Source organism: Marmota marmota, unplaced genomic scaffold (genome assembly GCF_001458135.2).
Source record: "Marmota marmota marmota unplaced genomic scaffold, marMar, whole genome shotgun sequence".
NCBI classification, from domain to species: Eukaryota; Metazoa; Chordata; class Mammalia; order Rodentia; family Sciuridae; genus Marmota; species Marmota marmota.
In genome coordinates this window covers 669,084-682,815 of record NW_026000068.1, presented here as the reverse complement: position 1 = coordinate 682,815, position 13,732 = coordinate 669,084, and the positions used below count along the sequence as shown (strand labels likewise).

The following is a 13,732-nucleotide window of genomic DNA, read 5'->3' as shown; positions in this document are numbered from 1 at the left end:
TATCCCCTGTGTGCCTTGGGTGCGTGGACCCACCGCAGCTGGGCTTCCCCACACACAGGCTGCGGTGCAGCTGCTGGTGCGGCTGGGGCAGCGTCAGGCACTGGGTGGCTGCTCCTGGGGGTCTGGTGGGAGAGGGCTGACTGAGGGCAGCCTAGCAAGGCCGGAGCTGTCTCAGGGCCATGTGCCTGCAACCCTGGGTGCCATCAGGCTGCAAGTCAGTCAGCACTGGGCTCCGTCTTCTGGAGTCTGTGACCTGGGACCCCGAGGGTGAACTGAGGTGGCAGGATCCTGGGCATGCTGGGGCCCCGCTGGCCCCGCTTTGCAGCTTGGAGGAGGTTATTGAGACCTCCATCTCCCGCGGAGGGCATCTGGGGTCCTCAGCCTGGCCCCTGTAGCAGCCATCTTGCGGAGTGGAGAGAGGAGGCCTGGGCCCTCTGGGCCAGCTTGTCCATAGTGCAGCGGCTGCGGGTGCCTATGGGGGCAGCTGTGGCCTGGCTGGCCCTTGCTGAGGGCCTCGGGCGTGCCTCGCCAGGGCTGCCTGTTACGACACTCCTCCTGTCTGCCTCTGCAGGTATCATGGCAGGATCCAACCGTTCCGGGGACCTCAGGGACGCCCAGAAGTCCATCCCCACAGGGACCATCTTGGCCATTGTAACCACGTCTTTTATCTGTATCCTTGAGTGGACGCTGGCCTCCCCACTTACACAGCAGCAGCCTGGGGGGGGCTTTCCAGGTCTGGTGGGTCCTGGCCGTGCCTCTGCCCTCCCTGGTGCTGCGGGTGCCGTGGTGCGATGCACCCAACCAAGCGTGACAGCTGGATTCCCTCAGGGTGGCCATGTGCCACAATGTTGACCTTTGGCTTGGCAACCTACACTGTCATGTCTGACGGAACGTGTGTGGCCGCAGCTGATGGTGACGGGTGTGCACACCGACCCGGGTGGGCTAGGACTCCAGGCGTCTTCCTTCGAGCCGAGGTCCACCTCCTGCTAGGTCTCCTGCTGTTCCCCAGAGCACACACTGCAGGCCAAGTGCACCCTGACCCCTGGGAGCCCCAGACAGAGATGGAGAGAGGGGAGGACTGAAGACACGGGGTCTGGGCACAGCAGCGGGTCAGGGTGTGGGGATGGGACTCTGGGAACGCTGGCCCAGGAGGCCCACTTGGAGCCTGGGGTGGGCCCTGCTGGCCAGTGGGCCACCCTCCCCCGCGGCCTGCTGTGCTGTCACTCTGGACTGACCGACCTTGACCTGGCTGCGGATCTCTCCTGCATAGTGCTTTTTGGGGCCTGCATTGAAGGCGTGGTCTTGCGAGATAAGTACGTTGGTTTCCACGGAGGCTTGGCCAGGCGTGTGTGGTCAACACCCTCTTTCCTGAGGGCAGCTTCAGCTTTAAAATCAACCTTCCTAGAGCGTCTCAGCTCCGCGTCTGAGCTGAGAGCCCTTGTGCTGGGGTTGGGCACCCTCGGCCTGACCGAGGCGCTAACAAGGCCCCAGCTTGGGCCCAGAGCCTGGGGAGCCGCGGGGTGCAGCCACGGTGCCTGGCGGGCTGGGGCATGGGGGCACAGGTCCAGGACGGTGAGGTGCGGCTGCTGGGTGGGGAGCAGTGAGTGGAGGCCTCGGGGCCTTGCTGGGTTGCCGACAGGAGGCTGGTGCTGCCCGGCCCGTGAGGCGTGGCCCGGCAGCGAGCGGTGCCCTAGACACCAGAACCCCTCAGGGTCCTGGTGGGGTCTCCGGTCGGGAGGGGTCTTGGGCCTGACTTTCCCCCTGAGGAGCCCCCCTGCCCTTCCACCAGGTCCCACTCACTTGGGGTCAGGGTCTCTGATTCGTCCTTTGGAAGCTGTACCAGCTGCCCACCCTGCTTGCTCACAGGTTTGGGGAAGCCCTGCAAGGGAACCTGGTCATCGGCATGCTGGCCTGGCCGTCCCCCTGGGTCATTGTCATCGGCTCCTTCTTCTCCACCTGTGGTGCTGGCCTGCAGAGCCTGACGGGGGCGCCCCGTCTGCTGCAGGCTATCGCCCGTGATGGCATCGTCCCCTTCCTGCAGGTGAGCCCTTGGCCCAGGCTGTGGTAGGTGGACATCAGGTGTCTTGAAGAGGGAAGGAGCCCTGGGAAGGTCAGGGTCCTGTGTGTGAGGGTCCCCGAGGGTCTGCTCCCTAACCCTAACCCTTAGGGTAAAGAGAGTAGACACGTGTTCCACCCCAACTAGTGGTCACTATCCCTCTGGATGCTGGGCTAAGTGCGTGGTGTGGTGGGCAGAGCAGCCCCTGCCCTCTAGGCCTGCAGATGCCTCTGAGATTTATTCTGCGAGCAGCCGTGAGGCCCATGTTGGTCCTCCTCGCCTGAGGGGGATGCTCCCTGCTGTCCCACTGCACGTCAGCCAGGGCCTGGGTGTCTGGGGACCTCCTGCAGAGCATAGGAAGTTGGTGGCATGCAAATGAGTGACTGGGCCACTGGACTGCACCACACCTGCCGTTAGACCTCAAAATAGAAGGTCAGGGGGACAGTCAGCGGTAGTGCTTATCCAGCATGAGTGGGACCTGGGTCCATCCTTAGTGGTCCCCGGGCCCCAGCGCACGTGTGCACACACAGGAGAAAAGATTATTTTCTCTGAGCTATGGAGGCTGACGTCTGAGCTCGAGGTGTCATGGGCTGGCTATCAGGGCCTCTCCTTGTGGGGACTTCTGTCTTGGTGATGGGTTGTGGAGGTTGGGCTTCTGGTCTTCTGTCTTTGGCGGCCCCTGCCGGCGGGCGCTGGGTGGCTCACCCGAGGGAGACCCTTCCTGCCCCCAGCCCACGTGCCTCCTCCCCGCAGGTGTTCGGACATGGGAAGGCCAATGGGGAGCCCACCTGGGCCCTGCTGCTCACAACCCTCATCTGTGAAATGGGCATCCTCATTGCCTCCCTGGACAGTGTGGCCCCCATCCTGTCCATGTGAGTGGCCCCGTGAGGGCACAGGGCTACCATGCATTCGGGAAGGTGCAGGAGACAGCAGGGCAGCAGGCCACAGGGTCACGTGGGTGCCGAGCTGTCTGGTCAACCAAGGCTGCGTGGCTGACTGAAGGCTGCTGTGGTGGACACCAGGGCTGTGCAACACGTGGCTGTTGGTGGCAGGGCGGGATGTGTCCACGAGGCCGGTCAGCTGCTGGAGCTGGACTTGAGGATGCAGTGAGACTCCCATGGTGGGGGGACCATGGTGTGGACAGGGGACCCCGAGGAGTGCAGTAGTGAGCAGAGTGTGGACAGGGCAGCCGGTTGGGGCCACCGTTGGCTGAGGGGTCGGTGGCCCCTTGTGCTGCCCACCTGCTGCAGGTTCTTCCTTATGTGCTACATGTTTGTGAACCTGGCCTGCGCTGTGCAGACCCTGCTGCGAACGCCCAACTGGCGTCCACGCTTCAAGTTCTACCACTGGTAAGGATACCTCAAGGCTGGCGGTGGCCTGGGCCGGAGCCCCCGTTGCCCTGTAGAACCAGCCTGCAAAGCCCAGAGCCTGTGGCCTGTCTGCCTCCATGCTCTTTGTTCACCCCAGGACACGTGTGGGCCTCTTGGGCCCACCTGTGGTCAGCCTGGACTGGGAGGGCCCGACAGGCAGGTGGCCAGCATGTTTTCCCAGCACGTAGGAAGGGTCATGAAGGGAAAGGCAGTTTCTGTGGGCAGCCGCAGGGGTGCTGGACCAGGAGCTGGGCAGCGGCACCTGAGCTGTGTGCCCCCCAGGACGCTATCCTTCCTCGGCATGAGCCTGTGCCTGGCCCTGATGTTCATCTGCTCCTGGTACTATGCCCTCTTCGCCATGCTCATCGCCGGCTGCATCTACAAGTACATCGAGTACCGCGGGTGAGTGGCGCCCCGCACAGCCGTGACCTGCCTCTGTGGCTTCCCTGACCAAAGTCCCGAAACCAGCCTGGCACAGCGTGGGCTGCTTGAGAAAGTGAGGTAGCCACCGTGGCCCACGTGGTGGCCTTCTTCCTCTTGAACTCTGACCTGTTGTGGTCAGGTCCGGCCCCTTCTGTATCCCGGCTCCTGGCCCTCTGGGCTTTCCCAGGAGACCCAGCCTGTTGGATGGCCCACCTGGCCCTGATGGAGGTGGGTGCCAGGGCAGAGTTGCCCTCCCTTTCTTTCCTAGCAGCTGGACAGGGGCTGGGGTCCCTGATGGCACTGTGGGTCAGTCCCACTCAGAGGCTGGTCCCTGCTGCTTCCACCTCCCTGTTCCCCCAGGGTCCCCATGTCCCTATCTGTTAACTAGGGTCGCAGAGACCCCATGGGTGCCCTGCCAGAGGCACTGCTGGGCCCAGCACCCGCTCTGCCCACAGGGCTGAGAAGGAGTGGGGAGACGGCATCAGGGGCCTGTCCCTGAACGCTGCCCGCTACGCCCTACTGCGCCTGGAGCACGGGCCACCCCACACCAAGAACTGGAGGTGAGTGGGCCCCAGCCCTGGGGCAGAGAGGAGCGGGGACAGAAAGGAACAGGGACAGAGAGGAGGGAGGGCAGAGAGGAGGGAGGGCAGAGAGGAGTGGGTCAGAGGAGTGGGGGGGCAGAGAGGAGGGAGGGCAGAGAGGAGAGAGGGCAGAGAGGAGGGAGGGCAGAGGAGTGGGGGGGCAGAGAGGACGGAGGGGCCAGAGAGGAGGGAGGCCAGAGAGGAGGGGGGCAGAGAGGAGGGAGGCCAGAGAGGAAAGGAGACGGAGAGGAGCGTGTTGAGGGGGTAGAGAGGAAGAAGGCCACCCTCGCTTGGAAGCTGTTGACCTAAAGCTTCTGCCCATAGCCCTTGGGCGGGGTCTTGTTGGGGCCACCACCCATCCGTGGAGCACTGGCCCTGTGGGCTGGCCGAGTGGGGCCTAGGGCCTGGGTGTCTGGGGACCTCATGCAGAGCATAGGAAGTTGGTGGCATGCAAATGAGTGACTGGGCCACTGGACTGCACCACACCTGCCGTTAGACCTCAAAATAGAAGGTCAGGGGGACAGTCAGCGGTAGTGCTTATCCAGCATGAGTGGGACCTGGGTCCATCCTTAGTGGTCCCCGGGCCCCAGCGCACGTGTGCACACACAGGAGAAAAGATTATTTTCTCTGAGCTATGGAGGCTGACGTCTGAGCTCGAGGTGTCATGGGCTGGCTATCAGGGCCTCTCCTTGTGGGGACTTCTGTCTTGGTGATGGGTTGTGGAGGTTGGGCTTCTGGTCTTCTGTCTTTGGCGGCCCCTGCCGGCGGGCGCTGGGTGGCTCACCCGAGGGAGACCCTTCCTGCCCCCAGCCCACGTGCCTCCTCCCCGCAGGTGTTCGGACATGGGAAGGCCAATGGGGAGCCCACCTGGGCCCTGCTGCTCACAACCCTCATCTGTGAAATGGGCATCCTCATTGCCTCCCTGGACAGTGTGGCCCCCATCCTGTCCATGTGAGTGGCCCCGTGAGGGCACAGGGCTACCATGCATTCGGGAAGGTGCAGGAGACAGCAGGGCAGCAGGCCACAGGGTCACGTGGGTGCCGAGCTGTCTGGTCAACCAAGGCTGCGTGGCTGACTGAAGGCTGCTGTGGTGGACACCAGGGCTGTGCAACACGTGGCTGTTGGTGGCAGGGCGGGATGTGTCCACGAGGCCGGTCAGCTGCTGGAGCTGGACTTGAGGATGCAGTGAGACTCCCATGGTGGGGGGACCATGGTGTGGACAGGGGACCCCGAGGAGTGCAGTAGTGAGCAGAGTGTGGACAGGGCAGCCGGTTGGGGCCACCGTTGGCTGAGGGGTCGGTGGCCCCTTGTGCTGCCCACCTGCTGCAGGTTCTTCCTTATGTGCTACATGTTTGTGAACCTGGCCTGCGCTGTGCAGACCCTGCTGCGAACGCCCAACTGGCGTCCACGCTTCAAGTTCTACCACTGGTAAGGATACCTCAAGGCTGGCGGTGGCCTGGGCCGGAGCCCCCGTTGCCCTGTAGAACCAGCCTGCAAAGCCCAGAGCCTGTGGCCTGTCTGCCTCCATGCTCTTTGTTCACCCCAGGACACGTGTGGGCCTCTTGGGCCCACCTGTGGTCAGCCTGGACTGGGAGGGCCCGACAGGCAGGTGGCCAGCATGTTTTCCCAGCACGTAGGAAGGGTCATGAAGGGAAAGGCAGTTTCTGTGGGCAGCCGCAGGGGTGCTGGACCAGGAGCTGGGCAGCGGCACCTGAGCTGTGTGCCCCCCAGGACGCTATCCTTCCTCGGCATGAGCCTGTGCCTGGCCCTGATGTTCATCTGCTCCTGGTACTATGCCCTCTTCGCCATGCTCATCGCCGGCTGCATCTACAAGTACATCGAGTACCGCGGGTGAGTGGCGCCCCGCACAGCCGTGACCTGCCTCTGTGGCTTCCCTGACCAAAGTCCCGAAACCAGCCTGGCACAGCGTGGGCTGCTTGAGAAAGTGAGGTAGCCACCGTGGCCCACGTGGTGGCCTTCTTCCTCTTGAACTCTGACCTGTTGTGGTCAGGTCCGGCCCCTTCTGTATCCCGGCTCCTGGCCCTCTGGGCTTTCCCAGGAGACCCAGCCTGTTGGATGGCCCACCTGGCCCTGATGGAGGTGGGTGCCAGGGCAGAGTTGCCCTCCCTTTCTTTCCTAGCAGCTGGACAGGGGCTGGGGTCCCTGATGGCACTGTGGGTCAGTCCCACTCAGAGGCTGGTCCCTGCTGCTTCCACCTCCCTGTTCCCCCAGGGTCCCCANCCCCCACCCCCCCACCGGCCCCCTGCAGAGTTGCTGGAGAAGGGCAGAGTGTCCTTGCTGGTCCCTGCTCTGGGTGTGGCGGCTGGCTCTGAGCTCACCCTGTGGACCACCTCACCTCCAGGGGCTGTCACCTGCCCTGCAGGCTCTGGCCTGCGTGGCCAGTAGTGGAGGCCCTGCCTCATGCTCCAGGCACCTCAGACACAGCCTGCCCTTCCCGCCCCCTGCCCTTCCCGTTGATGGCTGGGTCCAGCTACATGTTGCCGTGGTCACTGCTGTCCCCTCAGGCCCCAGGTGTTGGTGATGTTGAACCTGGATGCTCAGCGCTGTGTGAAGCACCCCCGCCTGCTGTCCTTCGCCTCACAGCTGAAGGCCGGCAAGGGCCTCACCATCGTGGGCTCAGTGCTGGAGGGCACTTACCTGGACCAGCACCTGGAGGCCCAGCAGGCTGAGGAGGTGCGTGGGCAGGTGGCTGTGTGCGCAGAGGACGGGGTGTGGCACACGGAGGGCCACCAGTGTGCCCTCTGCCTCCACGGGGGAAGCAGTCCTGTGTGCCGCGGGGCCATTCGCGTCACAAGGGCAGGTTGCGGGTCTGAGGGGCAGGCGTGAGAACCGGAGGACCCAGTCCTATGCCCAGCCTTGACCTCTGCACCTGGAGCCCCTCGCCACAGCCCAGCCTTCCTCCAGGGTTTGACCACCAGCTTGACCGAGTGAGGGCCTCCGCTGCCCGATTCTGCCCATCCAGCTCCGTGCATGGTGGGGTGTGGGACCCGTGCCTCCCGGGCTCAGTGCTGTGCTGACTCCTTCTGGCCCTGGTCTGGTGGCTCTGTGACACCTGGGTTCCCACGACGGTTCTTCATTTCCTACCTTTGCACCTGTGTGTTGGGGGAGCCACAAACCTCAAGGCATAGGGGCCACCTGCCTCGGCTGCCTCTGCAGCCCGGGTCCTGTCACCTGCTGGCCCCTCCCTGGGACGTTGCATTTGGAACTGGGTCTGCTTGTGGAGCCTTGGTGCCAGACCAGCTCAGGCCTTCCGCTGTTCCCTCTGGGCAGTAGGTGTGTCCACCTTTTCCCTGGGGCCAGGAGTGCCTGATCTTGCTGGCATGTCCTGCAGGGTGCCCTCTGCTGTCCACGTGCTCAGCCTAGCACTCAGTTCAGCCCAGGTTGGTGGCCTGTGGAGGGGAGACTGGGAAGAGGGTGGCTGTGGACAACCCTGGGGAGCTGCTGAGCTCAGGCACCACCACTCCACCAGCCTCGGGCCGCTCCAAGGCTCAGAGCCTTTGGGGAGGCAGGAGAGGCCAGTGGCTCTCAGCTCATGGCACTCTGGGGGTCTGGCCCCCGGCTGCCCTTGCTGTGAACCCAGAGTTAACCCAGGGCTGTTGTCCCAGAGCTTGACCGGCTCCTGTCGGGTCCCAGGGGGCTCCTCTGGTGGCTTAGCCTGGTGGCTCCCTGCATCTGGCCCAACAGTTGTCCCTGTTATAGGAACGGCCTGGGCCCATACCTGACCATGGCCTTTCTTCTGGGGTGTTGGGGCCGGCACCCAGGGCCTCATGCCAGCGTCTGCCGCTGCGCCACACCTAGTCCTGGGCAGCTCAGGTGTTTAAAGGGCCTCAGCGGGGGATGTGCTTGGTTCAAGTGGAGGCCCAGGCCTGTGGCCCTGAGAGCCGTATGAAGGCGCCGGCCACCTGAGAGCTGGCTTCCTTATTGATCAGCAGAGGCAGGAAGCAGCCGTCCAGGGCCCATCTGTGCCCAGGCCAGCGTCAGGGGCTGACATGCTTTCCCTAGGAGCTGTGTGCTCTCATCAGACTTTAAGTTAGTGGCATAAAATCGAGAACAATTTCAGAAAGTCTTTAAGTCACAAAAGCTTCTATTCCGTGTGACTCGTTAGAACCCTGGAGTCAAAGTCCTCTTCCCTGCTCTGCTGGCACGAGGAGAGGGCGTGGTATGGTCCCTCTGCTCACCTAGCCCAGAACCCCGTCTGCGGACACCTGTCCAGAGCCTGCGGCAGGGGCACCGATGCCCTCCAGTGGCCTCCTGGCTGAGACACGGCTGTGGTGGCGTCCTGCTCCATCCCTGAAGACCCCCAGGCTGCCCGCGGCCGGCTCCCCTTGGCAGCGTGTTGGGCAGTTTTTGATTTGAGCTAATTCTAAGGGGGAGCATGTCTGTGGTCCCCACATCTCTGCCCTGCCCTGGGGGGTCGGTGTGTGACAGAGGCATCCAGAGAGTAGGCCTGGAGGTGGCGGGAGGGAGAAGGAGGGTTTTGCTGGGTACGTGGCTGGGGAGCCCCCGGTGAGCTGAGAAGCCCAGTAATGTCACTGCAGGGCTGGTGCAGGTGGCAGCTGGAACTGCACAGAGGAGGCAGAGAGGTGGCCATGGCCCCCACGTGAGCCTCACGTGGCCTGCAGTAGCTTGTCAAGGGTCTGCAGACAGTGTCTGAGGTGCAGGCTGGCCAGGCTGCGTCCTGAGACTGCTTCCTGCCGTGTCTGGCTCCAGGCTGGTCCCTCCAGTCTGGCCTCCGTCTTTCCCTGCTGCCAGCCCTTCTCTGCGTCCAGTCTCTGCTGACTCCTACACAGACACTTGCTGCTGGATTCGGGTCCAGGCAGGTGATCAGCATTCTCACCATGAGAGTTCCAGCCACGTTTGCAAGGACACCTTCCAAATAAGGTCACATCTTCAGGTTCTGGGGTTGGGACATAGCCATCTCTTTTGGGGCCACCATTTAACCCTCTACAGTCCACTTTATGACCCCCCAAGTTCACATCTCATGTGTGCAAAATGTTCATGACATTGAGACGTCACCAAAAGGTCCAACTGCTGCTGCGTCAGCTCAGCCGCAATCCCATCCAGTCCTGCCTCTGCACCCCCTGGGTGGTATCCTGCGGCTCGGAGGGTCTCTGTGCTGGAAATGTGGACAGCGGGTCCCCGTGGCAGGCACTACTGTTCACAGGGCAAGGTTGGGGGAACCAGGAGCACGAGTTTGCAGCCAGCCCGCCAGAGCCCAGCCCCATGGGTCCCAGGAGTCCAGCGGCTAGGGCAGGAGCCACGGCTTAGGAGTACATATCATGAATCGTGCGTGTCCAGCCTCCCCTTGACATCTGGCTGCTGGGGGTCGCTGCTGGGCAGACGCAGCCCTGGCAGAAAGACAGCAAAGTGGTATTGTCCAGCTTCTTGTTCTTGGACCCCCACGCATTCTTCTGCAGAAGTCATTAGGTCCTACTGACCCACTCAGGTAGTGTCAGTGTGCTGGGCATGTGGCCCGTGGCCCAGATCCCCTGATGGTGATGTGGAGTGACACAGCTCTGAAGAACCGCCGGGGGCAGGTGACCCTCCTCGGCACCTGTGCCTGGTGGTGTTGTGCATACCTGCTTGCTGTGCTCGTCTTCCTCACTGTGCATGCACAGCTGATGGCTGCAGGCCAGGGTCCCGTGGGGGCCCCTGGTGCGTGCTGGTCTGGCCGCCCTTAGGCATCCCTTCCGTCTCCTGCAGAACATCCGGTTCCTGATGGGCCTGGAGAAGACCAAGGGCTTCTGCCAGTTGGTGGTGTCCTCCAACCTGCGGGACGGCATGTCGCACCTGATCCAGTCGGCTGGCCTGGGGGGCATGAAGCACAACACGGTGCTCATGGCCTGGCCCGGGTCCTGGAAGCAGGAGGACAACCCTTTCTCCTGGAAGAACTTCGTCGGTGGGTGTGGCAGCCAGCACCCCTCAGCCCTGCTGGGTGTGGTCCCTCCCCACTCGGGTCTCAGTCTCCAGGCCCGAGCGTGTTCCTTGGGGCCATGGAAGGCCTGAGCCACACTGTCACCAGACAAGTAAATGGCCACTGGGCAGTCTTGAGGCTCTCCCTTCCCTGGAGCCCTGTCCCCAAGTTGGGGGTCCCCAGCCTCTGACACATAGTGTCTGCATCTGGGCCAGGAGGACCTGGTGATGTGAGGGCCCTTCAATGCCTGCCCTGGGCGGGGGATTCATGGAGACCCTGCCTCCATGCCGTCATGGGTCAGCCCGCCCTCAGTGACCCGCTGCCGCCACTTCTCTCCACAGACACTGTCCGCGACACCACAGCGGCCCAGCAGGCCTTGCTGGTAGCCAAGAACATCGACTTGTTCCCGCAAAACCAGGAACGCTTCAGCGAGGGGAGCATCGACGTGTGGTGGATAGTGCATGACGGGGGCATGCTCATGCTGCTGCCCTTCCTGCTGCGCCAGCACAAGGTGGGCAATGCCCGGTGGCGGGGTGGGGGGCATGCTCATGCTGCTGCCCTTCCTGCTGCGCCAGCACGAGGTGGGGGGCATAACAAACAGGTGGACATCGTGGGGGATGGGCGTGCCCACACAAGTGGGCCTAGTCCAAGGTGTGGGGGGCAGCTGTGCCTATTCAAGGTGGGCTGTACCCAGGGAGCATGGGCTGTACCCAGGGAGCATGGGGTTGGCCATGCCTGCCAGGCTCCCCATGCACGTGGCAGCTGGGGCAGGCAGGGCTTGCCCAGGTCTAGGGACCCCTGCTCCGTCCCCAGGTGTGGCGGAAGTGCCGGATGCGCATCTTCACAGTGGCCCAGGTGGACGACAACAGCATCCAGATGAAGAAGGACCTGCAGGTGTTCCTGTACCACCTGAGGATCAGCGCCGAGGTGGAGGTGGTGGAGATGGTGTGTGTGGCTGCCGGCCTGAGGCGCCGTGGGGCTGGGTGTGGCTTGCAGAGCTGGGCTCGCAGGGACAGTGCAATGTCCCCAGTGCCTCTGGCTAATGTCTGTGGCCTAGGTACGCCTCCTCACCAGGCAACCCGTGGTGCTCCCTGCCCCTGGCCTCCAGCCTGCTCAGGCCTTGGGTGTGGCCACCGGTGGGAGATGGCCTCACGGTCCCACAACTGGAAATAACCAGCCATCTCTGTCTACACAGGTCATCAGTCAGTGAGGTCAGCCTGGGGCAAGGTGTAGGACAAATGGGTCATTTGGTGGACAGTGTCTACTGAGTCCCAGGCACCTCCAGAGAGCGAGGTGTGGAGGCGGCCTGGGCAACGGGAGCATCTGTCCCAGCCATGGCCCCTGGACCCTAGGTGCCCTGCGCTGCTGTGGCCCGCAGTGAGGCGCCTGACCCCCAGAGCCTCTGGTTGCCCTTGGGGGGGGGGTAGCGGTTTTGCAGTTCATACCAGCAATTCCCGGTTGTTGATCGTGGGTGACGCCCAGTGAGCATGGGGCCTGGCCAGCTGGGGCGAGTCTGCAGTCCAGTCCGGAGTAGAGCTGCTGGGCAGGACCACATGGAACTGCCCCCGAGGGGCTCTGCTCCCGCTGTAGTGATGTGGGCAGGCCCCTGCTGGGGGTACGGAGGTCCAGTGCTGGCCGACAGCCTCCAGCATCTTGTCTGGATCTGCACCTCTGATCTCTAGTGAGGTCAGCATCTCCTCGGGCATCAATGATGACCCTTGGTGTTTTTCTCTCGGTCTCCATGGGGCAATGTTGTCCCTGGGTGGTTCTCCTCCTGCTCTGAAGGAGCTTCTGAGGCCGGGAGCAGGTTGAGTGCCCCTTCCTGTTCTCGCGACAGGGCTCACTGTCCAGCACTGCACATCTGCGTCAGGACAAGATCCAGCTGCTGGGAGCTGGCTGCCTGCATGATGGCCTTAGCTCAGGCAGCCCTTGCTGTGGGCTTGCCCTCGGGGTCCAGCTGCTCTGAACAGTGGCACCCATGTCACAAGAGCTGCTTGGGAGGAGATGAGGCCTCAGGACCACAGGGGCTGGGCAGGGAGGCAGGCAGAGCCAGCCACATCCCCTGACCCTGCAGCATCTGTGGGCGTGACCACCCATCCCTCAGCCTGCAATGCTGGCTGCCTCAGAGGGCCACAGAGGGCCACTGTCCTGTGTCCCACCAGTGGCCCAAGATGACATCATCAGCTGATGGAGTGGGGCCCTTTGATGGCCATGGTTCAGGATGATGGGCAGTTTAGAGTGAGCGCAGTGGGCAGGGCTGCTCTGGACATGGAGCAGAACCTAGGGTCCCTGGGCAGTGGCACTAAGTGCCGTCCCCTGTGGGTCTTGTGGTGTGAGCTTGCGTGTCATAGAAAGCAGCACGAGTTGCTGGTGAGCCCCGAGGTACCAGCTGGATGACCTGTCCAGGACCTTGTGCCCTGGGTGCTGGGTCAGGGTGTAGAGATAGGCTCTCTGGCTGTCCACATGTTGATGGCAGAGGGCCCAGGAGGGGCCCAGGGCAGCAGAGCCTGCCTGCTGTGACTGCCGATCACACCTGACACTCAGGTCCACACACTACCCAAGCTGCTGGGGGCCCAGCTGCAGGTCCCCAGGGGCCCTGCAGGGCTCCGGCTCAGCTGCTCACCAGCTCAGGCCGCAGAGGGTCAGGGACCCCGTGCGACTGCTGTTGGGGCGCTCTGCTCACCTGTGTGCTGTGCATCTCTAGGTTGAGAACGACATCTCTGCGTTCACCTATGAGAAGACCTTGGTGATGGAGCAGAGGTCCCAGATGCTGAAGCAGATGCAGCTGTCCAAGAACGAGCGGGAGAGAGAGGTGTGTGGGGCCTGAGCCAGACGCTCCCAGAACGCGTGGGCTTGCGTCCAGGAATGCACACAGGAAGGCGTCTGTGGGGGTGAGGGCAGTGGTCAGGGAGGTGCCACCTGCCCCCCCCCAGAAGCCCGTGGAGTCTGGCAGGAGTGCTGGGCAGGTGAGCCACACGTGGTCCGGGCTGCATGGATGACCGTGCGTGTGGCACACAGCCTGGGGCTTGGGTGTTGGTGAGGGGCCGCTGTGGCCTCCGGTGCCCTCAGGGTGGTGTGACCTGCGCATTGGCATCTCCTGGCCACTCCACACTCGGAATGGCCGGCAGCTGACTTCGGCCTGAGAGGCAGTCTCCTCCCTGGGCTCTGCGGACACAGCTGCCAGGCCTCACACCCTAGCCCTGCATCACAGGTTTGGTAAGAGGGGGTGATGCTCTGTGGGGTCAGCGTCAGCTCCCTGCGGTCACCGGTCACGCGACGGCCCTGCCCCAGCACCTGGCTGGCCCTCTGTGGTTGGCCACGGCTCCATGTGGTTTTGGGGGCCAGGACAGGGAGGCAAGGCCGGGGG

The 13,732-nt window shown here is 63.4% G+C and overlaps 2 protein-coding genes across 4 annotated transcripts in view; both read left to right on the top strand.

Annotated features, from left to right (window-relative positions):
* LOC107146302 (solute carrier family 12 member 7) overlaps positions 1 to 13,732 on the top strand; it is a 35,765-nt gene that overhangs the window by 14,104 nt on the left and 7,929 nt on the right. For all 3 annotated transcript variants that reach the window (XM_048813960.1, XM_048813961.1, XM_048813959.1), the window contains exons 10-21: positions 572 to 670; positions 1,256 to 1,313; positions 1,867 to 2,041; positions 2,810 to 2,928; positions 3,307 to 3,405; positions 3,709 to 3,828; positions 4,305 to 4,409; positions 6,956 to 7,124; positions 10,155 to 10,350; positions 10,707 to 10,876; positions 11,179 to 11,310; positions 13,070 to 13,177. In XM_048813960.1, the coding sequence (XP_048669917.1) occupies positions 572 to 670; positions 1,256 to 1,313; positions 1,867 to 2,041; positions 2,810 to 2,928; positions 3,307 to 3,405; positions 3,709 to 3,828; positions 4,305 to 4,409; positions 6,956 to 7,124; positions 10,155 to 10,350; positions 10,707 to 10,876; positions 11,179 to 11,310; positions 13,070 to 13,177 (1,550 nt within the window). The remainder of the gene's footprint in view (positions 1 to 571; positions 671 to 1,255; positions 1,314 to 1,866; positions 2,042 to 2,809; positions 2,929 to 3,306; positions 3,406 to 3,708; positions 3,829 to 4,304; positions 4,410 to 6,955; positions 7,125 to 10,154; positions 10,351 to 10,706; positions 10,877 to 11,178; positions 11,311 to 13,069; positions 13,178 to 13,732) is intronic.
* LOC107146357 (solute carrier family 12 member 7-like) lies at positions 4,928 to 6,621 on the top strand. The gene is made up of 3 exons (XM_015490437.2): positions 4,928 to 5,381; positions 5,760 to 5,858; positions 6,162 to 6,621. The coding sequence occupies exons 1-3, from the start codon at positions 5,095 to 5,097 to the stop codon at positions 6,283 to 6,285; spliced, it is 510 nt and encodes a 169-aa protein (XP_015345923.1). The 5' UTR covers positions 4,928 to 5,094; the 3' UTR covers positions 6,286 to 6,621.

Coding starts and splice junctions, on each gene's coding strand:
- LOC107146357 (XM_015490437.2), top strand. CDS start 5,095: ATGGGCTGGCTATCAGGGCCTCTCCTTGTGGGGACTTCTGTCTTGGTG. Junction 5,382..5,759: donor GTGGCCCCCATCCTGTCCAT/GTGAGTGGCCCC, acceptor CACCTGCTGCAG/GTTCTTCCTTATGTGCTACA. Junction 5,859..6,161: donor CGCTTCAAGTTCTACCACTG/GTAAGGATACCT, acceptor TGTGCCCCCCAG/GACGCTATCCTTCCTCGGCA.